The sequence below is a fragment of the Talpa europaea genome (genome assembly GCF_964194135.1).
Source record: "Talpa europaea genome assembly, chromosome: 14".
NCBI lineage: Eukaryota > Metazoa > Chordata > Mammalia > Eulipotyphla > Talpidae > Talpa > Talpa europaea.
The window spans coordinates 80,553,634-80,580,489 of NC_140082.1; the positions used below are offsets into that span (position 1 = coordinate 80,553,634).

The 26,856-nt window shown below is 42.2% G+C and overlaps 1 protein-coding gene across 1 annotated transcript in view; it reads left to right on the forward strand.

The window, feature by feature from the left end:
- Positions 1-1,259: 1,259 nt before the first annotated feature.
- Positions 1,260-26,856, forward strand: part of TARS3 (threonyl-tRNA synthetase 3) — a gene marked incomplete at both ends in the record, with an annotated part of 35,380 nt that continues 9,783 nt past the window's right edge. The window contains 13 exons of the mRNA XM_084254191.1: positions 1,260-1,523; positions 2,402-2,467; positions 3,735-3,931; positions 6,168-6,291; positions 7,524-7,645; positions 9,124-9,241; positions 11,403-11,467; positions 14,400-14,478; positions 15,320-15,466; positions 16,626-16,724; positions 21,090-21,256; positions 23,573-23,735; positions 26,450-26,587. Coding sequence (XP_084110317.1) covers positions 1,260-1,523; positions 2,402-2,467; positions 3,735-3,931; positions 6,168-6,291; positions 7,524-7,645; positions 9,124-9,241; positions 11,403-11,467; positions 14,400-14,478; positions 15,320-15,466; positions 16,626-16,724; positions 21,090-21,256; positions 23,573-23,735; positions 26,450-26,587 — 1,749 coding nt within the window. The remainder of the gene's footprint in view (positions 1,524-2,401; positions 2,468-3,734; positions 3,932-6,167; positions 6,292-7,523; positions 7,646-9,123; positions 9,242-11,402; positions 11,468-14,399; positions 14,479-15,319; positions 15,467-16,625; positions 16,725-21,089; positions 21,257-23,572; positions 23,736-26,449; positions 26,588-26,856) is intronic.

Here is a 26,856-nt window from a genome sequence, read left to right on the forward strand (position 1 = left end):
AGACTGACTGAAATACACTGCTGAGGGGAGCAGTGGGCGAGACAGGAGATGTCTGTGTCGCCATGTGGGTTGCTTCCTGGCTGGCCGGGGATCGAACTCATGCTGCAGAGGCTGTGGATTGCTTCATAGTGCGGTGCTTTAACCCCTTGTGCCACCAGAGAAGCCCCCCTTTAATTTTTAAAGCTGAATTAAATTTGGGAAATTACTCCTTTATGTGAGATGAACATTGAGACTATTTCTCCCAGTATGTCGTGTATCCTCCATAATGAGGCAGTGGGTTTTTTTTTTTACACATATCCATATAGCCTTCATTCTTATTGTGTTTTGAACCTCTTTTACATTTTCACGTGTGTATACTTGACCATCACATACCTGTTTATGTGATGGTTGAGTAATGCTGTATATGCCCAAACTTAGGGTTTTGTGGGTCAGAAAATATGCAGTTCACAATGGCATCCTAAAGCTCCAGATTGTCTGCATTTGAATCTCAGCTCTATTCATGCACTGGCTGTGTTTTCCTATCAAGTCACTTATCCTCTCTGCTTCCGATTGTCCATCTGGAAATGGATATAATAGTATATGTTATGAGTATTAAAGGATATAATATTTGTAAAGAGGTTAGAACAGTGTTTGCCACGTTCTAAGCCCTAGAAAAGTTAACAAAAATCAATTCGTGATCTGCTCAGATTTAATTTATCGCAGAGATCTTCTGTGTACCCTGACCCTTGGGCACACTTGGCATGAAGGTCAAAGAAGCTCTATTCTCAACAGCCACTTCTTAGAAACTGGCTGCAAGACGAAAGAATGGTGACTGCCAGAACTCGCTAGAGGAGAGGAGTCACGAGTGGCGACACCCTGGCAGCCCGCCGACGCACCCCTAAAGGCACACAGAGCCTGCTCAGACCCCAAGCCACTCTAGACGCGGGCTCGGGGGGGGGGGGGGGGGGGGGGGCGCACCTGGACAGATGCCCAGCTTCGGCCCCGCCTCTGCACCGCGCCCACTAGAGGCCCCGCCCACTCCAGTCGCCCCGCCCACCCGCCTCCCTATGGCCCCGCCCCTGCAGCGTGCGGCCCCGCCCCTTGCGTCGCCCGCAACAGCTGGCCTAGCCCCGCCCCTGCCGCCCAAGCCCCGCCCCTGCCGCCCGAGCCCCGCCCCCGCCGCCCAAGCCCCGCCCCCGCCGTGCGCCCAGCTGCTGCCCGGCGCTCGCGGCCGCGGCCACCAGCCTGCGGGGCTCCGGTGCCCGCGGGAGGACCGCGCCATGGCGGCCGAGGCCCTGGCGGCGGAGGCCGTGGCCTCGCGCCTGCGGCGGCAGGAGGAGGACATCCGCTGGCTGTGGGCGGAGGTCCGGCGGCTGAGGGATGAGCAGCTGGCCGCGCCCGCCCGGAGCCCGGCCGAGGGCCCGGGCCCCTCGCCGGAGGTGGCGCAGCTGCGGGCGGAGAACCGCGACCTGCGCCACCGCCTGTGCCGCCTGCGCCTGTGCCTGGCCGGGGAGGAGGCCGGGCGCGCGGTGGCCGGCGCGCAGGTAACCGGGCAGCGGGCGCCCCACGGCCGCGCTGCCGGGGTGCAAGCGGCGCCCCACGAGGGCGCCCGCCCGGCCCCCCTGGGCCCCGCCGCGGCCTGGGGAGCCCGGGGCCGGGGCACCCTGGGGCTCCTGCGGGAGATCTGAGGCTGTCGCTGCCCAGCCCTTCCAGCGACGCCTGTCACCCGACTTCTCCTGGAGCAGAAATAGCATTTTCCTTTGTTTGCAAAAAACTGCAGGAGTTTAAAAAATTCTCAGTTCTCTCTTTGGGCAGAAAACCAGCAGCTACATCTCCAAACTTTCCATGGCCTTGAGGGACTGGCTGGCTGGTGGTGGTGGTGGTTTGCATTGGGTGGGCTGTCTTGAAATCTGTGTATATGTTCTAATTATGTAATAGAGAATTGTAGTATTTGGGTTCGTTTAGGGACACATTGACTCCCTGTGACTTGCATTTGTTAAGTTTTGAAGGCTTTCTGAGACTGCTGCATGTTTTGTGCTTCTTAACTCAAGGTGACTGTAGTGGACTAGCAACATCTTCATGAAATGGTCCATATGCGGTCTCTGGCCTCAGCTCCCCCCACCCTTTTTCAGCTCCATTATTTGGTTAAAGTTTAGGAGGGAAAACTTTAAGGAGGAAAATATATTAAGTGTAATTAGCAAGAATGTGAAAAGGCACAAAGGGAAAAGACTGAGGCCCAGAGCAGACTTGCCCACTGGGGGTGTGGTTGGGGGGGTCACCAAACATGGGACATTTGCTGCCCGCTGGCCTGCTGGCCCTATGTCAACACCACCCTCCCCTGCCCCCTCCACCACCCTGTTTCACAAAGGTGTTGCTCTTTCTTGTCATTGGTAAGAGTTTATAATCTACCCATCTTTCTCAGCCTCCTTCTAGTGTAAGCCAAGAAAAGGACATTAAACAGAAGAAGGAAAGCAGCCTTGACAATGAGGTAAGGCATTGCTATGGAAACGATGGAAAATACTACCCGTAAGTTAAAAATGCTTACATAGTTATCTGCTTATATAGTTCAGTATGTTTATAGAGTTGCTTTTATTTTATTTTTTTTAAGATTTATTTATTTATATATACAAGCACTGGGTACAGTCAGAAGCACGGGAGGGTGACAGAATTCACCAGAGCCAGAGTGGGGAGCAGAGCAGGCAGAAGGACCGAAGTACACTGCTGAGGGGAGCAGCGGGCGGCAGGAGAGGTCTGCGCGCCATGTGGGACCCTGGCCCGGTGTCCGGGGATGGAACCGGCGGTGCAGAGGCTGACGAGCAGCTTCGCAACCCAGTGCTTAACCGCTGCGCCACCGGGGAGGCCCTAGAGTTGATTTTAAATTAGAACATAATTACACCTGACCACAATAATATATTTTAAACTTTGTCAGGCTTAGATACAATATGTCTTAACTTAGAGATGAGCTTGCCAAACAGCTGTTCCTGAATTTAAGCTGAGAGAGCAGAGCTCTTTTGTTTGGAGGAAGCTAGCTTCTTTGCTTTTTTATTTAACTCATGAAAACAACCAGAGTATTTACTGAGCATCAACAGTTAGTAAGATCTAAGGAGGAATACCTGGCCTCTAAGGTCTGTCTGGTTGAGTTACGACAAATGTGAAGAAACAACTAGAGAAAAAATTAAGATGGTATTTTAACTGAGTGCATGTGACTGCATACATAATATGTGAAACACGGGGGAAAGCTGGGTGTAGTAGTTAGAAGTGGTGAGCTTTTTTTTTTTTAAAGATTTATTTATTTATGTATACAAGAACTGGGGTACAGCTAGAGGGGTGTGGCGGGGGGGGGGTGAGAGGATTCCCCGGACAGAGTGGGGAACAGAACAGGCAGATTGACTGAAATACACTGCTGAGGGGAGCAGCAGGTGAGACAGGAGAGGTCTGCTGCGCCATGTGGGTGGCTCCCTGGCAGGCTGGGGATCGAACTTGTGCTGCAGTGGCTGTGGATAGCTTCATAGGTTGTGTCTTAACCCATTGCGCCACCAGGGAGGCCCTAGATGAGGTGGGCTTTGAGCTGGACCTAGAATATTAAGACAAGAAGTCAACGAAGTGGAGAGGAATTTTCAGGAGTTGAGAGCCGTAGTGCCCGCTAGTACCGGAAATGACCAATGTCTTGCTGACTATGGAACTTATTTCGAGCTGAACAGTTAGGAAAAAGTGGACTGGGTATGTTAACCTTATTGTATTCTTATGATTTCCAGGGGAAAAATCAACCAAGTTTTATAAAGGAAAGATTGAAGTTTTTTGAAATATTGAAGAAAGACCAACAGCTCTTACTTGCCTCATATGGAAAAAAGGGCAATACCAGCAACACGATCACAATAAGAATGGCTGATGGGAAGACAGTGGAAGGGGAAGTTTGGAAAACAACACCGTATCAAGTGGCTGCTGAAATCAGGTAAACTGTAGTTTGGAGAAGGTATTCAGATGTATTATGGCACCAAACCTTGGGCAATATGAGTTCTTAGGGACTGCTAAACTATTTTTTTTTCTTGCTTAGTTGATTAAATGTAATTAGTTAATTCTTTCTCTTTGATTTCTAAAAATATGTAAATAACAAATAAGTAAATGAATCTTAGAAAATAAGCTCTTCCTCCTTGAATGGCCAAAATTTTAAAGGTGTAGTCAAAACGTATAGTAGAGAAAAATATATAGTCTTTGATAGGCCACATTATATTGACTTTGTTCGTTAAGATATTCCTGTGAGCCTTTCTAGGTCTTTTGCTGGAGTCGGGGTCTGCAAACCTAAGTCCAAGCCGTTGTGCCACCAGTAACTAACCATGGGCGGTTGGTCCTTCAGGCTGATCACTTACGCTTTTCAAGTCTGTTTTCTTACATCTCAGTGGAAATCCTGTTTTTCCCATTTACCTTATGAAGTTGTAAAGGTTAAACAAAACCCTGTATTTCCTTAAACACTCTGAAAAATGAAACATCATCAGACAGGTTGGAAAAAAAAGGTTTCTAATGATAGATTGAAGATGACTATGTGTTATGGCTATTATCAGTCCTGAAATAAGTCCTTTGAATGCCCTAGAAAACTAGGTACATTAATGAAGTTATGTCATTTTGATTCATGTTAATTCCTAGCATTAAGTACAGTTCTTCAGAAACTATAATACAAAACTGCCATGTAAATAAAATTTTATTATTGAAAAAGCAAACTTTTCAACAATTGAAATCCTCAGATTTCCTTTGAAATAAGATCATATATTTCTCTTGATCTTATCATATCATGTACCCTAAAGGCCTCTCCCAACCTGTTCCCATGTTTTCCAGGACAGAGGAATAGATGGAAAAGGGGAAAATGGGCTTTGAAGCAAAATTAAGTCTGTGTCTTCATGGGGAGTCAGGTTGCAAGTTAGCATATTAAGGACTGAGAAGCCCTATCTGGAGAAAGCTGTTCAGGAAAACAAAGTTATTTGATGATCGAACATGTTCTTCATTATGCACCGGTGAGAGGTGTCTCCATAGAGTCAAATTTAAAAGCACTGCCCTCAACTTTACTAACCAAGGGGTTGTAGGAGGTTCTGAAAGATAAAATTGCCCGAAACTAAAGGGCAGGCAGAGCTGTATCAGACAAACCAGGCTGCATGGCTACAGACTGTCCAGCAGCCGAGTTCAGTACCAAAACTGTCAACTGGGATGTTGAGGCTTAAAAAAAAAACAACAACGGTTGAACTGTGTCAGAAGTCTGATTAGTTATCCCGAACCTTTATGGGTTAAAGAAGGTAACGTCAGAAAAGAAATACAAAATTACAGGAACCAGGAGTAGTAGACATCAACATGTCTTTCTCAGTTTTTGACAGATAAAATAAAAATGAAAATTATATGTGTCTGAATAATGACATATAAAGTGACTTAGTGGCTTCTCACAGACCTCTGTGCTCTGCAGGCAGGGACAGTGCCATCCCTCTTGGCATCTATGGTCATGCTTTAGGAGCCTCAGAATCTTAGTAAGATGCAGAAACAGTTCACATTATGTGAGTAAAATGAGTCCATTTTGAATTCAGCAAACAGATTGTGTGTGAGTGTGTGTGTGTGTGTGTGTGTGTTTCTACAGGGGAGTCCAGTAGAAAAAAACTGAAAAGACATGGCAAAATGTTACAGAAAATTCTGGGTGGAGAAAGAAAATATGATTGTAATTTTATTCTTTGTGCTTTCTCTGTTTTCCAAAACATATAGTATTACTTTTGTACTTGAGATAAATATTACAAAATCATATTGTTCTCTTAGTTTATATTTGTACTTTCTTTCTTTTAAACATTGATTTATTTATGCATACAAGAACTGCATTACAGGTCAGACATGGGGTGGGTGAGAGGATTCACCAGAGACAGAGGGGGAATTGAACAGGCAGACTGGCTGAAATACACTGCTGAGGGGAGCAGCGGGCAAGACAGGAGAGGTCTGCTGCACCATGTGGGTAGCTCCTTGTCCTATGGGGGATCGAACTCGTGCTGCAGAGGCAGTAAATAGCCTCATAGTGCTGTGCTTAACCCTCTGGGCCACCAGGGAGGCCCTACATTTGTACTTTCTATCCACTTTCAAAAACTGGATATAATGTTAACTTTTTGTTTTAATGAGTCATTCCAGCCTATGATCAGGTTAACTCTCCAGTGATTTTCTCTCACTAGTCAAGAGCTGGCTGAAAGCACAGTAGTAGCCAAAGTTAACGGTGAATTATGGGATTTGGACCGTCCATTGGAAGGGGATTCTACCCTGGAGCTGCTTATGTTTGATAACGAGGAAGCTCAAGCTGTAAGTACTGAAAACCAACCAACCAAACTTTGGATATTTTTGTTGTAAACTATGATATACATGAAGCCACATATCAAAGTCAAGGATAATGAGTGTTGTGGCCTTCTAAGATTTAAAATTTGCATCATGGTATTTAATAAATATATAATAAGTTTTAATGGAATGGATGTCTAGAAATGTTTTTTAAGGTGCCCATATTTGTCATTTCTTAAAACAATTATTTCCTGGGCCTCCCCTGGTGGCGCAGCTGTTGAGCGCTGGGCTGTGAAGCCGCCCACAGCCTCTGCAGTGCCGTTTGATCCCCGGCCGCCAGCGAGGGTCCCACATGGCGCCCAGATCTCTCCTGCCACCCGTTGCTTCCCTCAGCAGTGTATCTCGTCAGTCTGCCTGTTCTGCTCTCCGCTCTGGCTCTGGTGAATTCTCTCACCCTCCTGCGCTACTGACTGTACCCACTGTTTGCATAAATAAATAAATAAATCTTTAAAAAAAAACCAAAAACAATTACTTCCTGAAGTTAGAATGCTGTAATTATTAAATCGATGTGTATTCGAAATGAATTTCAAAGGACTTTTAAAAATGGATTTCTATATATGAGAATTAGAAAAAATTACCAAAACTCAAATATCCTTCAAATACTTATTAATGTAATAGCCTATAAATAGAGACATTACCACATAGGTTTCTGGTATACTTGTCTCCTTAGCCTTGCAGACTCCCTTCAAGCTGTCCATTATCTGCATAGAAACCTATGATTAGCGCAGGTACATTAATTGTGACACTTAGGCTAAATTTCTTGGTTTATTATTCCAGGCTGTTAGAACCATATCATAATGGCTTTTAGAATAAAGCCATTCAGTAGTTCAGCAACATATCCGCTTGCTTGTTCATATTCTTTTTTTTTTTAAGATTTATTTATTTATTTATACAAGCATTGGGTACAGTCAGAGGCACGAAGGTTGAGAGGATTCACCAGAGCCAGAGCGGAGAGCAGAATAGGCAGACTGACGAAATACACCGCTGAGGGGAGCAGCGGGCATGGCAGGAGAGGTCTGCGCACCATGTGGGACCCTCGCTGGCGGCTGGGGATGGAACCGGCGCTGCAGAGGCTGTGGGCAGCTTCGCAGCCCAGCTCTCAACCGCTGCACCACCAGGGAGGCCCTGTTCATATTCTTTATGATTAATTTTCTATGACATAAGTTTGAAAGCCCGTGGCTCTGTGTCTGTGCTTGCAGGTGTACTGGCACTCCAGTGCTCATGTCCTCGGGGAGGCCATGGAGCTCTACTATGGCGGCCACCTGTGCTATGGCCCCCCCATTGAAAATGGATTTTATTATGACATGTTCATGGAAGACAGGTAACGCCACTGAACGTTCACATCTTATTCCATGTCATGATGTGATGACACATGGGTTAACCATTTTTGAAAAAATATTTTTTATTAGTTTAGATACCAGGGCCACTTCACAAATAGTTTTCTGTCTTTGCCCCAGAAGGAAGTATTGTGCTATTTATCTAATCCGGGACTTGCTCGAATATAATACTAACTGAGATTAGAATCACAAGTGAACCCCTAGGGAGCAGTGAACTTTCTCTGTGCCATGGTAACCAAGTCTCACACATACCAATATTGGGCAGGGCAGTTCAGAGGCTCACGTTCAATAGGTGTGGACTGGAAGTCATTAGCAACAGGCCCTGCTCCAGCCTTCCCTATATTTCTCATAGTTGCAGTTGCCAGAACTGAAACCTGAGGGTCCTTCACATTCCTGCCCTTCCCCACCTCCCCACCACCCAGCCACTCAGCCCAGGTCTGCCAGTGTTATCTCTAAATCTCCCATCCTCTGCTCCTCTCTACTTCAGCCTTACCTTAGACCCGCAGTCTCTTGCCTGGATGACTGTGGTATGTTTTGCCTTTATCTGACCCCTACACCCAGCTTAACCGATGTCCCCAACTGAGCTTCCAGTCCTCTGGGGTGTCCTGCTTTCATGGTGTCCAACTTCACTTCTGGTTACCCCCACCCCAGCTCTCATCCCACTGGGTTTGTGACTGACTTCCTGCTTCATGTGCTGCCTTGAGGCCAGTGATGGAGCCCTGAACAGATGAGTTGTGTCCTCGTGAAGCCAACAGTCTAGTTGGGGGAAGACAGGCCATAAGCGAACCAGCAGGTACCACTCTCAGGTGGGGACAGGAGCTCCCAGGCATGGAAGGTGTGTGCCTTGCCAGGCAGGGGGGTCAGGAAAACATCATGTGACATTGAAGCAGGTGCCAAGGTGGAGGTGGGGAGCAAGTACTGAAACAACTGGGAATTTGGGGGAGGAACATGCCAGGCCGCTGTGAAACAAATGAAGCTTGTTTGAGGCATTGTGGGGAAGCCAGTGTGACTGGAGGTCAGGCATGCTGAGCGGATCCCAATTGCCCTTGGTAGCACCTGATGCTGCAGTTCAAGCTCACAGATCTTTCTCCCAACCTGGACCCCGCGGTCAGGGACCATTGTATACAACTCCTGAACAGAGCAGAAACGTGCGAAGGAGACTGCCTAGAACAGGCTTAGAGGAGCTAACATTTAACATCCTCTATTCTAGCACTTTCCAAACTGCATAGCTCATCACAGAGAGAACTGAAGGCATCATCCATTGATGCCTCAGCCACCCACTTTGTGACACTGGATTATTTGCCTTGTGGGCGAGTGCTTGGCTTGGACAATAAAATACCCGACCCCTCAGCTTAGAAAGCATGTCAATTAGAGAAAAAAGGCCAGGGGGCAAAAGGTCACTAGAAAGAGCATCATCGTGTCTGAAAAATCTGTGTTCATCCCTGCCTGCTCTTGTTTTCAGAGCTGTGTCCAGCACAGAGCTGTTGGCCCTGGAGGACATGTGTCGGGCCATCATGAAAGAGAAGCAGCCTTTTGAGAGATTGGAGGTCAGCAAGGACGTCCTCCTGGAAATGTTTAAGGTAATAACTCTTTAGAATACGGAAACCTGGCTGCTAGGAATATAACAAATAATTATCATAGCCAATGTTTGTTTCTTTTTTATAAATAATTGCTGCTCCCTGCGCTGTTCCAAACAGTTCAGCAACCGGTGTGAGGTTGCTACCAGTCACTCCATGTGGTGTTTCCCGATTTCCTAAAAATTTTCATGCAGACATAGGTAGGTCAAAGGCCAGGTGTGTGGTTTTCATACGTGTCCTTATAAATCTGATTAGGATTTGATTAGTATTTCTAATACTTTGACTATCCAATAACATTTACCATGCCATATGAAATTCTGTATTTTTGCTTTGAGGCATTCTGTTACTTTTTTTTTTTAATTTTAGCTTAGAATAACCTAGAATCAAATGTCAGCTTTATATTATTTTGACCAATGTACTTAAATATCCTTCCTTTGAGTTTTGAAATCATACACATCAAAGAAGCCCATAATTTGAAGGTGCTGTTTTAGCTTTGTGAGTTTGCATTAAAAATAGATTTGGATTGGTGAAATTAGAGTTCCTCTTTTTCGGTGACAAAACATAAAATGATTCATCTTAACCATCTTTAAAGGCATAGTTGTGTGATATTCACATTGCTGTGTACCCATCACCAAGGTCCATTTCCAGGGCTCCCTCATCTTCTCGGCAGAAGCTCTCACACTGACACCTCTCTCTCTCTAGGAACTTCCATATAAATGGAGTCACACAGTAGCTGGCCTTTTGTGACTGTTCACTCAGTATAATGTTCTTATGGTTCATTCAAGTTGTAGAATGTGTCAAAATCTCATTCCTCGTGAGGCTGAATAATGTCCCACTGTGTATATGTCACTTTTTGTTTATTCATTCAACTGTCAATAGACACTTGGGTTTCTTCTGCCTTTTGACAATGTGAAATATGTTACTCTGGACATGAATGTACACATATTTGTTCAAGTTCCTGCTTTCATTTATTTTGGATGTATACACAAAAGTGGAATTACTGAAAAAGTGGGAAAAAATCTGTGTTTTATTTTTTGAACAACTGCCATGGTATTTGCCACACCATTTTACATCCCACCATCAGTACACAATTGTTCCAGTTTCTCCACATTCTGGCCAACACTTGCTATTTTCTGGGATTTTTTGTTTGTTTGGTTTTTTTTTTATGATCTCTATCCTGGTCGGTATGCGTGGTATCTCATTGTGATTTTGATTTGCATTTCTCTAATGACCGGTGAGACCAAGCATCTTTTTGTGTGCTTATTGCCCATTTGTATGTCTTCTTTAGACAAGTGTCTACTCAAGGCCTTTGCCCATTTTGAATTGGGTTTTCTTATTCTTGAGTTGTAGGAGTCATAGATATTAATCTCTTATCAGATATGTGATTTGCAATTTTTTCTCCCATTCTGTGGGTTGAGATCTAAATTAGATCACAGCAAAGAAAATTGATTTGATTTCAACATAGAAGTCTGAAAACTTAAATCATACAATTCTTTTTCCTCCCAGCATCCACCTCCTTTAAGTAGTTTACTTAATGTAAAGAATCTGGCACCATGAGAATAATGATGAAAGTGAAAAGAAAGGGGAAGTCTCTCTACATTTTCACATGTAAAGATATAATCATTTACCATAAACTTCATTTTCATATAAATTAGTGCTGTAGCTGTGTCCTCAAAATTGAATTTATTGCATATAGTTAAAATTGGAATCTTCCAGAACAGGGCTGACCAATAGAAAGATAATGCAGTCCACAAATCTGAGCCATATGTATAATCCAAAGCTTTCTGGCAGTTGCATTTCATAACTAAAAGATAGGTGAAATTAGTTTTTATAACATTTTATAAAACCTTAATCTATCAAAAATATCTTTAATGTGTACCCCATATAAAAAATAGTCAAGAAACTATTTAATCCAGGATGCCCATGAGATGCAGTGGCTTTGCACTCACGGTGAGTCTCATTTCAGATTCGTTACATTTCAAGTCCTCTGTGATGGGCTCCTGGCTCTGGTGCTGGAAGGCACAGCTGAGGCTGTGAACTCTACATCCCCAGGGTCTCAGCACCTGGAATATAGAAGATGCCCTTCAGTGCTTATTGAACAAAGTAAAAAAAAAAAAATTTAAACATTTTCTGAAATAACATGTGAATATATTTTTCTTTATAGTACAGTAAGTTTAAATGCCGCATCCTGAATGAGAAGGTTAACACTCCAACCACCACAATTTACAGGTAAGGGGTGTGTGTGAATTTTAAACATTGTTCACTGGAGACATCCGCAGTAGACGCAATCTGGCTTTGGGTGGGTGGTCTAATTACCAGTCTGTGTGGTTGCTGTACAGACTTCAGTTAGGGACTTTGAAATATTACCACCAAAAGAAAAAAAAATTTTTTCTCATTTTTATTTATCAGGATGGTACCATAATCCAAATTTTGTTTTCTGGATGTGAACTTTAACACAGTCTTTCTCCATGTGGGTGAGACTGTATTTGCTGCAGGGAAAGGAATGTTGCTTCTTCCTTCCACATTCTTATGAATGTGGCCGTGGGAGCTTCTACGGGTCATCTTGTCACACACTGATTCTCAGCCTCGTGCTATGCTCCCCAGAGTCCAAACCCATCAACCTTCAGGTGTTAGCAGGACACGCATGATCAAGCAGAAAGAAATTGTTGGGAAACAAAAACATAGCTAGACGGGAAAGAAGAGAGAAGTGAAAGCAAGACCAGAATGACTTTGTGTTTTCTACCCATCAGGCTTCTGAGCCCCTTTTTTTTTTTTTTTTTTTTTATTAAATTTTTTTTTTTTTTAATAGAGGCATGCTTTATTTATTTATTTATTTGTTTGTTTGTTTGTTTTGTTTATACATGCACTGGGTACAGTCAGAAGCGCGGGAGGGTGAGAGAATTCACCAGAGCCAGAGCAGGGAGCAGAGCAGGCAGAAGGACCGAAGTACACTGCTGAGGGGAGCAGCGGGCGGCAGGAGAGGTCTGCGCGCCATGTGGGACCCTCCTCCGGTGGCCGGGAAGCAGCCGGGGATCGAACCGGCACTGCAGAGGCTGCGGGCAGCTTCGCAACCCAGCGCTCAACCGCTGCGCCACCGGGGAGGCCCCTGAGCCCCTTTTTATTCACCCATTTGTTAAGCCACTTGATGGGGATGCTGTCCCCCATTTCTGTTCGTTATGGCCCCACCTTAGAAGATCTAGTATCTGTATAGTTCCAATCACAAATATCCTCCAGCAGGGTACTTTTATTCCACAGTCAGGTACTGACAGTTCTCTGCTTTATTGTACTGTAAGTAAAAACTCACTCCCTTCATGGAAAGTCAGACATAATGCTTTTCTTAATTATAACTCCTTGCCATTTGACATTGAAGTGGGATACCATGTTTATCTTGCTTTTTGTCACTCTCTGGTAAGATTTTACCTATAATACAAATAAATGCTAATATGGCCATTTTAAAATTAAAAATAAGGGAAGAAACTGAAAAAAATATGTCAAGTTAAATTTCTGGCTTCTAACCCTTGCTCTTTTTAAAATCTTATTTACGTCAGCATTGACACTTATTTATCAGTTTGAACGATTTGTATTTAAATTTTGGAAATTGAATCTTTTTTTTTAATGGGACTGTATGAACTTGGAGCATTGCATCTTTGCTACTAACTAGACATTCCCTCCATTCCTCTGAGCATTGACTACGCCTCCATCTGGACAGAGAACTCTATATTAAGCCTGGTCATTCAAAGAAGTGACATTTCATATTTAAAGCTTCATCCTAGTTTGGTGAATAAGCCAATTCCTTTACAGAAAGATACATAAAATACATAAAAATAATTACATAAATTATTCACTGTAATTGTTGACTATTTAACCAGTGAACTTTAAAAATACTTAAAATTGGTTGGAATCATTAAGGAACAACTCACTTTCCTCGCTAAAGTTTTCTTAAGTTGGGTGGTGTTAAGTGCCCTTCCCTCTAACCTTTGTTCTTAGTATGTAACTGTTAATATTCCTGCACTTAAGAAAAGTCTGTGCTTGTTAAGGTTTGGGGGTTCTTGTTCATTATAAGCATAAGCAGGTCCCCAGCTTCAGCTGGGTGTCATTTCTCACCTAAACTCTTGCCTGAGATTTGCATCCTAAATAACTTTACTGTTTTAATAAACTGCAAGGCAAGCAGGCATTTTTCATAAAACCAGAGGGCCAAAAACAAATAAAAAACTTTTTGATATTTACTTATTTAATAGACTTGATTTTTTTTTAAAAGATTTATTTATTTATACAAGCACTGGGTACAGTCAGAAGCGTGGGAGGGTGAGAGAATTCATCAGAGCCAGAGCGGGGAGCAGAACAGGCAGACTGATGAAGTACACTGCTGAGGGGAGCAGCGGGTGGCAGGAGAGGTCTGCGCGCCATGTGGGACCCTCGCCCGGTGGCCGAGGAATGGGCAGGGGAAGGAACCAGCACTGTAGAGGTTGTGGGCAGCTTCACAACCCAGCACTCAACCGCTGCGCCACCCGGGAGCCCCATATACTTGATTTTTTTAGAGCAAGTGAAAGGAAGGTAGAGACTTCACATATCCCCCCCACATATGTGCAGAGTCACCCCCACTATCAACATCCCCCACCAGAGTCCATGAGTTACCACTGAGGAACTCATGCTGACACATCACCCCTGCACCCCACAGTTTGTGTTACTATTCACTCTAAGAGCTGTGAATAGCTCATTCTTGGGGTTTGGTGAAGTTTATTTTTAAAGTGTCGGTTTAATGCCTTTTGTATAAATTACAGATGATTTTGGTTTTTGATATTAGTTTAGAGCAAGGGAATAGCTTTTTGATTTTTATGACAGTGGAAGTTTTTGGGGGGTCTTGGGACGTGACAATGAAAAGTGCTGTCTCTGTAGGCAGTTTCTTTCCAAAGATTCTGCAGCTTTGGAATTTGAGAGGGAAGACTGGGACCTGAGGCTCGATGAATTGCCTCTCTCCTTTGCCCTAAATTAAAAATTAAAATTTTATTTCACTTAAATTGCCCCTAAGTTAAAAATTACCCCTAGATATACAAATAAGTGAAATCTTTCACTTAAAAAATAGGAGTCTCAACATGGTTTATAACAAATAGTCCCAAAAGATACAACTGTGTCTGCGCGTGTCTTAAATATCTCCTGCTAGGTGCGGTCCACTGATTGACCTCTGTAAAGGCCCCCACGTGAGACACACTGGAAAAATTAAAGCCATTAGAATTTTCAAGGTAAGGATTGATTTCTTTTTTAAATATATGAAAACCCAGGTTGAACTAGAAAATATGGAATTGCACCTGTATCTTTTATAACCTGAACATCACCCTGTTTTAAAATACTTCATTTTTAATTTTTATGTGGTATTCTACAAATAACAGTTTTTTAGAATTTTGAGAATTAGAACTTCATATGTAGTTTCGTTGTTTATCATTCGCTTTCTGTAAGTGATACAGTGCATTTATTTTGCATGTGATATTTAAGACATAGTTGGGCATATTGTTGTTTTCTTGGGTCACCCTATTGTGAGCCAGAACTTTTATCTGCATGTGAGACTAAGCTACTGTAGGAAAAGAATAAAAAATGGGGATACAATGACATGATGGAGAAATAAAAAAGGGGGGTACGATGACGTGATGGAGGGAATCAGGAGGCTTGGGGCTGACTTTGCTGACCTGACCTGCCTGGGCCTTGGCTTTCTCAGGTAAATAAGGGGTGATACAGCTGCTTAATCATTCACTGTGCATCAGCGAGGCCAACGCTCACTTCCTGTATCTTCTTCCTCTGCTGCTCCCCTCCTTGGTGATCGCAGTGGCTTTTAGCCTTCTCTCCTTTCTACCCTTTCTCATTTTTTGTTCTTCGACTCCACGCAGACTCCTCACATAATTTACTGACTAGTGGCATAATTTGGGCTGGGAAGGTTTAAATGGAGGCTAGAGCCTCTCCAGCGCTACAATAAGCTGCCTTTAAGTAAGCTGTGCTCACGCGGCAGGAGGGGCTGGAGGACCTAACTAGGGGGGGCTTTTATTGGTACCTCACGTGTGACGTGCTGCCCCAATCTGGTTTGATGTCCAGAATTCCTCGACATACTGGGAGGGCCGTCCCGAGATGGAAACCCTGCAGAGGATCTATGGAGTGTCCTTTCCTGATAACAAGATGATGAAGATCTGGGAAAAGCTCCAAGAGGAAGCCAAGAACCGAGACCACAGGAAAATCGGGAAGGTGTGCTGCCGGTCCCAGTCACCCCTGAGCAGGACACCCCTTTGTTGGCTTATGGTTATGTCTCCAAAATAATTGCCTTAGAATGTCATTTCTTGTCCTCTCTGTCTTCCACTTTGCTGGGGCTCATGCTGTTAAGTTCTTTCATGCTGATACCCCACATGTCTTCTACCTCTTTCTTCCTGTATCTTTCATCAGGTGTTAAAACTGCACTCTTCTTTCGTTTTTGTCATGTTATAACCACAGCTTTTTCTTTTTTTTTTTTTTATAGGTTGTGTCTTTTTTTTAAAAAAGATTTATTTATTTATTTATACAAGAACTGGGGTACAGGTCAGATGTGCCGGAGGGTGAGAGGATTCACCAGAGACAGAGTGGGGAACAGAACAGGCAGATTGACTGAAATGCACTGCTGAGGGGAGCAGCAGGCTAGACAGGAGAGGTCAGCTGCACCATGTGGGTTTCTCCCCAGCTGGCTGGGATCGAACCCGCACTGCAGAGGCTGCGAACAGCTTCACAGTGCTGTGATCAACCGCCTGTGCCACCAGGGGAGGCCCCATAGCTTTTTCTTTAAAAATTGAGTATATTTGATAAGACTTTGGGAATTAGAGCAGAAAGAAAGAATAAAATTTAAAGGCAGGTGGAGCTGGGTGTCAGTCTTGCCAGTTGTGAGCTGTGCCGCAGGTGGCCCTGGCACTGCTTGCTCAATGTCCCTGCTGCTGCTAACCTTGTGGGGTTGACGAGAGGACAGATGCGGGGTGATGTGGCTGGCAGGGTCACGTGACAGGGTGATAATGGTCACCATTGCTTGCAGCCCACGCCTGACTGTGGGTTTATCTGATCATTTTGCCTGCTATCCAGTAAGAAATTAGCAGTAAATTAAAAGGCAAAATAAAAGCTTAGTTTAAAGCTAAGTAGCCATGAATATGAATTGTACTTGCACACATACTGTGGTGTATATAGTTAGACATACGTATTGCAGACTTTGGAATGTCAACTACTAGAAGGTGGAAATTATAACTAAAATTTATAAACTAAATATTCTACCAAATTGAATGAAAAATTTATAAACTAAAATGTGTTTTGTTCCCAGCATGTCACATGTGTGCAGTAAACATTAAGCAATGGCAGTGAAATTTGAGGTGCAATTATTGTTTTAATCTAGGAACAAGAACTTTTCTTTTTCCATGATCTGAGTCCTGGAAGCTGTTTTTTTCTTCCTAGAGGAGCGTTCATTTATAACACATTGATGGATTTCATACGAGTAAGTTAATTTAGAAATTATTTATTTCTTACCTGCACTGTATATTTTACTATCTTCTCTTGTAGTAAAATGGGCAAACATTTCCCTTAATTTTATTTTAGTAATATTTAAAATTTTGTACCTAAAAGAGAAATACTGAATGATGTCTTCTAACAAAAACATTGAGATAAATGGTATTTTCCCTAACTAAAATTCATTCTTGGATTTTAGTCAGTGTGCCTATTATCCATATAAATTTCTAGCGCTTACAATACAAAGATAAGCCTTAGACCAAATATGGAACTCTCTATGAGACAGAAGAAAGGAGGAAGTGTCCTATCTGGCACAGAATACTAAACTGTGACTCTTTGCTTCTCAAAATGTGCTCCTTTGTGGTCTGATGTGACTACCCGGTGGCTTGACAGCTCCAAAGCACAGAGTGAAAAAACAATTCAGTAAAATACCTACTTGTAATCCAAGCTCATAGATTAGAAAGTCTCCACTAGGACTATTTGGATACTCTAGGGGATCCTTGTGCAATATTAGGGCTGCATTTCCTTTCGTGTGCTTTTGGTCTTTACTATAATTAATACATAAACTTTTGGTTTACCCAGTTTTCTTTTTGCATATCACTAATTCATCTGCAACTTTCTATTAAAACTAAGAAACTCCTTACAGCATCTTCTGATGATTCAAATAATTTCTCGGTAATTTGTTTTTCCATGTGGTCCTCTTGCTCCAGAACTAACTTGCTGCTAAGATTCTTGCCAAATTATGTCTGAGGCCTTCTTTTCATCAGCATCCTGGCTACTTCCCTCAAATCTCTCCTCTGCTGAATCCCATTTGTCCTGATGCTGTATCTTCCTTCTCCCAGCTCACCCCTCTCATTTAGGAGAGCACTTTCTTTAGGAGCTTCCTGAGAAAAGGGCGCATGGAATGAACTGGTTATTCTTTGTCTGCATCACCAGACTCCCTTTCCTTCCTTCTCTTTTTATCCTGGTGCCCCTGGAGGCCAACCAGTATGGGCTCTCTCACCTGGGCTCCATACCTTCTGTAGGGACTGGTCAGTGCTTAGCCAGGGTAGTCAGGGGATGGAGAGGTGAGACTTGAAGACTCATTGAAAATTATCAGAGGTGTCAGCAGTTGGTAGTGATCAGCACAGCTGCTGTTTGGGATGTATTGTTTTTGCCAGAAAATCAACACTTTCCCTGGCACCTTGAAATCGCTAGATTGGGTGTGGAGTGTGTAGAGAGCAAATAGTGGCCTTAAAGGAATCTCTTATATTTTATAGATGCAAGATGCATATGGCTGATGGTCAGGCCCAAGGTCTGATTGTGTGGGTTGCTGAATTATACAGCCATTTACACACAGAACCACAATGGTCTGTTATGCCAAGGTAAGGGTATTGGTGGGAAGGCTTGGAATGGGAATATTTAACAGAATATTTAACAGATGAGTTAGAGAACTTCAAACTCGCAGATAATGCTTGTCTGAAGAAATTGGCCTTTCTGTGCAAAAACAAAGAAAAACTGGGACATCGCCCATTTTTTCTCTTGGGTTTCTGTTGTATGGCCTTGCCTCTTCCCATATCTAGTAATTTTTTTAATATTCTAGATATTATATATAAAAATAGCTGCAGAGTCTGTAGATATTGTTATATTCCACTAAAGCATTTCCTCTCTGCTGGGACTGAAGACTGACCTCTCAATTCAAGCAGAAGTTGAGCAGAGTAGGGCTTCTATTTTGATAAGACAGTCTACCTCTGATTCATCTATGCACTCAAGTGGAAGCTGCGGCCAGAGTGTAAGTTGCATTTATTAAAATGCACAAATCTGAAGCACATAGCTTGGACATTTTCACACATGTGCAAATCAAGACATAGAACACTTATATCCTCTCATAATGTCCTGTTGGGCCTCTTCCCAGTCAGTACCTGCCTCCTCTCACCTGAGATAATCTCTGCACTGATTTCTATTACCATAGATTAGTTGTACCTGGTCTTAAACTTGTTGTAAATGGAATCATAGTATTTGCCATTGTGTTTCTGGATCCTTTTGTTTAACTTTCTGTCTGAGATTCATCCAAGTCTTGTGTAATAGTTTTTCCCCCCTATTGTTTTTGAGATATGCCACTTTATGAGTATAGTACAATTTTTTCATTCTCTTATATTTGTACATTTAGGTTGTTTCTAGTTTGGAGCTATTAGGTGTGAAGCTGCTGTGAACATCTTTGTACATGTCTTTATGTGCATGCAAGTACCCACTTCTCTTGGGTATACACCTAGGAGTGGAATTGTCAGGTCATAAGGTAGCATTAACTGGCTCCTTAAAAACATGCCAAACAGTTTTTATGTGGATGAGCCATATATTATTCCTTCCAGAAATATATGAGCTTTCAAGTTCCTCTACATCCTCATCAATACTTGGTTTTATCAGTTTGCCATTCTGGCAAGTATAATGGTATTATTTTGCATTTCCCTCATGAATAATGATGTTGAAATTCTATTTATACACTGATTAGCCATTTCTATGTTATTTTTGGAGGAGTTTCTGTTTAGGTATTTTGCCCATTTAAAAAATCAAGTTTTTTTAATTACTGATTATTATAGAAATTCTCTTTATAGTCAGAATATGAGTCTCTTGTTAAATATATGTCCTGTGAGTATATTCTTCCAGCTGTGGCTTATTGATTCATTTTCTTAACGATGCCTTTTGATGAACACTCTTATGTTTAATGGAATTCAGTTTTTTAGTGTTTCTTTTCTCTTAGTGCTTTTAGTGTCCTGGTTAAGAACTCTTTACCTACCTCAGAGTCACAAAGTTATTCTTTTTGTTCTGTTCTAGAAACTTGATTGCATTTGCTTTCAGAGGCAAAACCTTTCGTAGTTTATCTACCTTGAATTCATTTTTAGATTCTGTGGACGGTAGGGGTCAAGGTTCATTTTTACCAATAGCCTAATATAATAGCTTCAGTTCTGTTTACTATTAGAGTAGAATCTTTGTCCTAAACCAAATAATCTTTCTTGGTTCCACAACTCTTCCATCCACTTTGTATGGCCTTCCACTCATGGCTGCATCCACCTGCTCCATGGTGGCATACATGACAGAACCAGAGCCTCTGGAGTGCTTGGTGTTTGGCTCTCTCATTCCCACACAGCCTCTGAATGCTTCCACACCTCCGATGAGTAGCTTCTGCAGCTGTCCACTTCCTTGGGAGGCTGTGACTCATTCATGATATCAGTGGAAGGGGAGGCTTTTACAAGGCTTATTTGGCAGCATCCAGGGACAAAAAAATACATTTTGTATTTAAATATAGTAATTTTTTGCTAAACAGCACAAAGTAATCTATAGACATAATGATACATCCCCTCATAAAGCATAGGCTCAAATAATTTCCAGACACCTTGAGAAACCATAAATTGCTATCATGACTCTATCCAGAGTAGATTCAAAATCCATTGGTGACTACCTCTGGGCTAAGCTTTAAATATAGCGGCTCGTGAACACAAACAAGCAAACACACACACACAAACTGGAACCTACTTTAATCTGAATGTATAGAACCACATGACACAGCCGCCAAGCAATTACTGTCATACCTAGTGACCTATAACTTTGTTAACATTTTCTTTTAGTGAAAACAAAGGGTAGGTAAAGCTGCAAGCAGGACGCTAAGACCAAGGCTCTCCCTGATGGGCTGAAAGACACTGCTGCAGAGTGACATAATGTCCCTTTCGGTGACCTAACACTATTGTTGCTAATAATTTTAAAATATTATGTTTTACTTTTAATTGTAAGAAATATTTTTTACTTAGCTAAACTATGGTAAGAAAAAACAACAACATCAAAGTCTAAGAAAAACGAAAACTCTATTTGAAAGACTCTTTTTCTGTCTCTAGTGATTGGATGAGGGAAGCAGCTCAAATTCATTTCTACTTAAAACTAAATAGGCACAAACTATAAACAGCTTACTATAAACAGCGTCCGGGCTTACTGAGTGATCTCTTGAGTCACAGAATTTTTTTTCCCTGCTGTTTATCTAGAATGTAGAAAGACTTATGGATTTGTAGTTACAGAAAGTTTATATATATATATATATATATATATATAGTATTTCAGTTACTAGTTTTCAAAGATTTAAAATGTTCTATACTATATACTATTGAATACTATAAAGTAAATATGCTCCAGTTGAAAATGACACTGAGTGTGCATTAATCTTTCCTTTGTGACCCAGAAAGAGCCACAGCTAAAATGGAGAACACATGAATCAAGAATTAATATAAGCTAACATCCTGAATTTTAAAATATCTGCTTACAGTGTTTACTTTGCATGAAATTGTGAATCTCACAGCAGATTTTAACTTGACACGCATTTTCCTAAAAGGAGGAATATCACCGACGTAACTTCACAGAAGTGCTCTCTCCCAACGTGTTCAACAGTAAGCTCTGGGAAGCCTCGGGCCACTGGGAGCATTACAGCGAGAACATGTTCAGCTTTGATGTTGAAAAGGACACTTTTGCCCTTAAGCCCATGAACTGCCCAGGGCACTGGTGAGTGGTGACAGTGAAGCAGGTCTCTGCAGGAGCGCACCTAGCACACTTCACCGCAGTTAGCTCCTACTATTACTACTTTGCTTTTAATTTTCTTTTTCTTTTTTAAGATTTATTTTTTTATGCATACAAGAACTGGGGTACAGGCCAGAGGTGTGGGGAGTGGGAGGATTCACCAGAGACAGAGTGGGGAACAGAACAGGTAGGTTGACTGAAACACACTGACGGGCGAAACAGGAGAGGTCTGCCGTGCCATGTGGGTAGCTCCCTGGCTGGCTGGGGATCAAACTCAAGCTGCAGAGGTTGTGGATAGCTTCATAGTGCTGTGCTTAAAACCCTTTGTGCCACCAGGGAGGCCCTACCTTACTTTTTAGAGTTCAGTGACTACTGATCCTCTTTACCAAATTATTTCTTTCTGGAGATTGAATTTACTTTAAAAAAAAGTTTGATCTTTGGCAGGTGTGGAATGTTAGCTGGAAACCATTTAGTGTTTTCTGCTTCACAGAGGATAGCATTATGTAGTAACTTTATAAATGATTATAATATTTGTCTTCCAAGTAGCAGTACACCTCAAATATACGTATTTTCAGAACATTTAATTCTTGTGTGTATATATATACTGTCTGGGTTAATTATAACAAGACTGTTAAGGTCATAATCAAGGAGTTGTTAGATTTTGTTGATTCCAAGATACCTTTTGCCCCCATATTTTGACATCCTGAAATCGGAATGTCTCTTAGTGTTATATAATAATTTTACTAATAGGTTATTTTTTCTTAGTGGTACATAAAACAGTGGTAGATCTTACAGTCAATGTTGTCTTAGAGTCTATGAAAGATTGTAAGTATTATAAAGTTGATATGGAAATTCAGCCTTGTAATTCCAAGATTTTACAAAAGAATACAAAAATGTATTCCAATTAATGTAGCTTTGTGTTATCAACATACATAACTTCGAGTAAATTGACCTTAGAAGGTAACTATTAAAACAAACCTCTACTGTCCCTGACGGTTGACTGGATAACGAAATTGTAAAATATGGAATACTACTCAGCTATTTAAAAGGTGAAGTAGTGCCTTTATGGATGGATCTTGAAGGTGATTATGCTGCGTGAAATAATTAGCCAGACAGTTACTGGATTGTCTCACTCATTTTCAAACTATAAATAACCTAAGAGAACAAATTGGCAAAACAACAAGAATAATTTTTAGATTCTATGAATAATATACTGGTGACCAGAGGGAGTGGGTGGGGAGGTAAAGTGGAGAAAGTGAAGGGGCTATGGCACTGGAGCTTTACTGGAGGGTGAGTGAGGCATGTTGTCACATATGGACCCCCAAAAGTATCCAGCTGTGTAGTGGCATATCAATAATACTCAAAAATAAATGAAAAAAAAAAAAACAACAACCAAACCTCTGAACACTGAAAAAAGCCTTTTCAGTAAAGACTTTTATGTGATAGCATATAACAAAATATATATTTGCCTTTAATTTCCTGAAAACTGGATATAAATATTCCATAACCTCTCATTTAAAACAGAAAGTGGAAGCTTTGCTGTCTTCCAGTGCTGTCTTTGCAGAGACCTGCTTTGCTGTTGTGTTGACAACTTCTTCACTCAGTTTCCTATTAGGTACCATTTGAAACTGTAGCCTGTGATTTCAACAACGATTTTAAATAAGGCTGAATGAAAGTGAACTATGTACTTTTGTGTCTCACACCCCAGAACTGGGCAGCAGGACCACAGAGGCCTAGTGGGGATGAGATCTTGCAATCAGCAGAGAACACTTAGTTGAGGCCTCACAGTGCTTGCTGCTGGAAATGCGGAGGTGACTTGACACTTGCTCGGTTTGCTGATGAGCAGAGTGGGGCAGAACCAGATATAGAGTCAGTTATAAAAAGTACCATCAGTGACATCATAGGCATGTTCCAGGCATTCTTGGAGCATGAAGAGAGACTTACCAGCCCTGTTTGGGGAAGTCGCCAAGAAGGCTGCACTTAGGAAAAGGCCTTTGAAATGAATGATAAACAGTAAGTGTAAATTCTCTGGTGGAAGGAGATAGAAACATTTCTGTCTTGATCTTAACAAAATGCCCGAGAAGTGATAGATACAGCATTTCTGGAAAAGAAATAGCACTGCCTTGATAGAATTTTGAGATTCAATCTGTAATGAAGAACATATTTTTTTTTAAACTGGTGCTCTACGAACCAGAATAGGTGTTTACAAATTTATGGCTTAGTTGTAATTTCTTAATATTTGGATATTTCCTTAGTCTTGTCTGTGTATACAAACACTGTGTATTATTGCATCTTTTCTAGTCTAATGTTTGCCCATCGTCCACGATCTTGGAGGGAAATGCCCATTCGATTTGCTGATTTTGGGGTTCTACACAGAAATGAGCTGTCAGGGACTTTGAGCGGCTTGACTCGAGTTAGGCGCTTCCAGCAGGATGATGCTCACATCTTCTGCACAGTGGAGCAGGTAAGCCATTCCCGGGTGCTGGTGAGCGACCCTGGGGAGCGGGTAAGCTGCCCCATGGGAGCAGGTGAACCGCTCAGGATTGACACAAATCCAGTGCTGCCTTGGACAAGTCTGTTACTCTTTCAGCCTCACTGCAAATGTATGAGTCTCATTCACCTCTCTCTAACATTTTGTGAAGCTCTAATTTGGGTCATAGATCAGGGTGAAATTTACTATGTTTTCTTTTATGCCGCCCCCAATTTTCAACATGTTAAGTGTTATATTTTTAAGAAATATGGTAGAATTTTGAGTGTTTTGTATTTTAATATTGCCTGGAAGTTAGAGTTTACTTTGTAGGCTTTTCACATTAACTAAAATTAAAATTGTCATGCAAGGAGCTACTATCAAATGATTTGACCTAATTGATATTTATAGAACACTCAACCAGTAACAACAGAGTATATATGTGTTCTTTGAATATGCACAAGAAATAACTGCCAATATGGACCATGTTTTAGGTGATAAAACAAGTCTCAATAATGTAAAGGGATTCAGAGTACACAAAATATGTTCTCTGGCCAAAACGAAATTAAAGTAGATGCCGTTAACAGAAAGCTGCCTAGAAAATCTCCATCAAGTTAAATGAAGGCAGGGACCAGATGATACCTTTGGGGGAAACTGGGTAAATGGTAGAAGGATCTCTGTATTATTTCCCAAAACTGCATGTATATCTCAAAATAACAAATTTAATTTCAAAAAAGTGGACAAAAAGACTTAAAATTTTACTTCATGTAAGAAGATACACAAATAAGCACATGTATAAGATGTCTAAGACCATTACCCACCAAGGAAACAAAAATGTAATGGATAATGAACTACACGATACTCCTGTTAGGATAGTTAAAATTGACAAAACCGACCAAAACAAATGTTGTTGAGGATGCGGAGGAACTGGAACTCTCAGACACTGGTTGTGGGAGTATAAAAGGAAGCGATTGCTTTGAAAAACAGTTTGATAGTTTCTTAAAAAGTTAAACATCCATCTGCCACCTCTCTCGTTCCAAGAGCACATGTCCACAAAGACTTGTACACAAAAGTTCACAGCAGCTTTATTTGTAATAGTCATGGCATAGAAACAACGCTAATGCCCAGTAATAGCCGAATATATCAAGAAACATGGTACTGCCAAACAATGGCAACCTATTCAGCAAGACTCTGGTTTTGCTGGCCCTGGCCCTTTTGCATGTAAATGTATCCTCTTCTTACGGACCCAGAACCCCTCTCCCTACCTCATAGCCCCAGCTCTGCTCTTCTCACTCTGTTGCTCTGGTTCAGGCTTAGTCCTGTGCTCAGCCCAAAGTCTCATCTGCATCCCAACTCTCCCTTCTCTGCTCTGACCCTCAACCCTACATGATGCTGAACGTGTTTGCTTGGCATCACAAGTACCCTCAGTTTTCCATGTCCAGAATTCACCCCTTTTTCTGCCACCCACACTGCCAATCCCCTCTTCTGGAAGATGTACTGATAACTGCTCCACTGCCCAGGCAGGCACCCAGGTGTCCTTCACTTCTCACTCTTCATATACTTTGTTTCAAGCCCCACTGATCGCTCTCCCTAAGTATATGGTTGATTCCTGGATTATTTCATTCTTTCCTGAGCTCCCAGCATCAGCACAGTGCTCAGTACATGGACAACTGTCTGTTACTGAATGAAAGGATACATGTCTGGCAGACGCATCAGATTCCCTGCATTCCAGCTACTTCTCTCTGGTTCAAGCCGCCATCACCTTGCTTCTGAGAGAGCCCATCAGCTTCCTAATGGGCTTCTGTAGCAGACTTGTCAGTCCGTTTTTCAAACTTCAAAAAGACTTTGCATTATGTTTGTTCCCTGCTTAACAAAACAAAAATGCTTCATTGCTTTTCCATCCCAGGCTAAAAAGTACAGGTGTTGGGCGTCCCTGGTGTCACAGGGGTTAAAGTCTTCATGCTCTCAAGCTATCACCACCCACTACAACACCATCCTGCGCTCAGAAATTCGATCCCTGGCCAGGGAGCTACCCACTCGGCACAGCAGACCTGTCCTGACTCGCCTGCTGCTCCCCTCAGCAGTGTATTTCAGTAGATCTTCCTGTTCTGCTCCCCACTATATCTCTGGTGAATCCTTTCAGCCCCCACACCTCTGGCCTACACCCCAGTTCTAGTATGTGTAAATAAATAAAATAAATCTTTTAAAAAAGCTGTGCAGGTGCTACCTTGGCTTTGAAGATATTTAATTACCTCAGGCCCCTGCCTCCCTCTAAGTTTGATGCCTCTTTGTCCTCCTGCTGTTTTCCTCTTCACCGTCATTTGCAGCTGGGCTCCCAGCAGTTTGCTGTGACTCCCTGCCCTCCAAGAACTCCGGCCCCCCCCCACTCTGCAGAGGATGCTGCTTACCTGCCCCCTGCAGCATGATTGCCACTCCCCTAGGCAGCTGCCCTTCCCTGGTGTGCCTGCCTCTGTCCACCGCGTGTACTCGATGAGGAGTCTCTGCATAGGCCTGGCACATTGTGGGCACTTTTTCCATGAATATTTGAGTGAGAAAAAGAGGAGGAACCAAAGCAGTGTCATGGCTGTACTCCCTGCTAAAAACATGCTTTATTTCTAACTGACATGAAAACTTGTTTTTTAATTTAAAAAGTACCACATGTGGATTTAATTTGGTATTTACTGAAAATATTTTATCTGCTCTCATTTCAGATTGAAGAAGAAATAAAGGGATGTTTGCAGTTTCTGCAATCTGTTTACTCAACATTCGGCTTCTCCTTTCAATTAAATTTGTCAACAAGGCCTGAGACCTTCCTAGGAGAGATTGAGATATGGGATGAAGCTGAAAAGGTAGGGAGAAAGGAAATGCTTGCTCTTCAGTTTGTGAACGTGTGAAATACCAGAGGGATCGTAGTCACTTTACATGTGGTCGTAATGCTGCGCAATAGGAAAATGTAAATTGGAAGTTACGGGGTAAATGTGCAGATTGCGGAATGTAGTTATCCTGTTTTCTTTGTAGCAGTGGCACTAGCAAGGCCTTACCTTTGTGTCAGAGTGTATATCAGGTTTTCATTTCTATTCTTTTCTGTGCTGCTCACTAATAACCAACTTCATACATT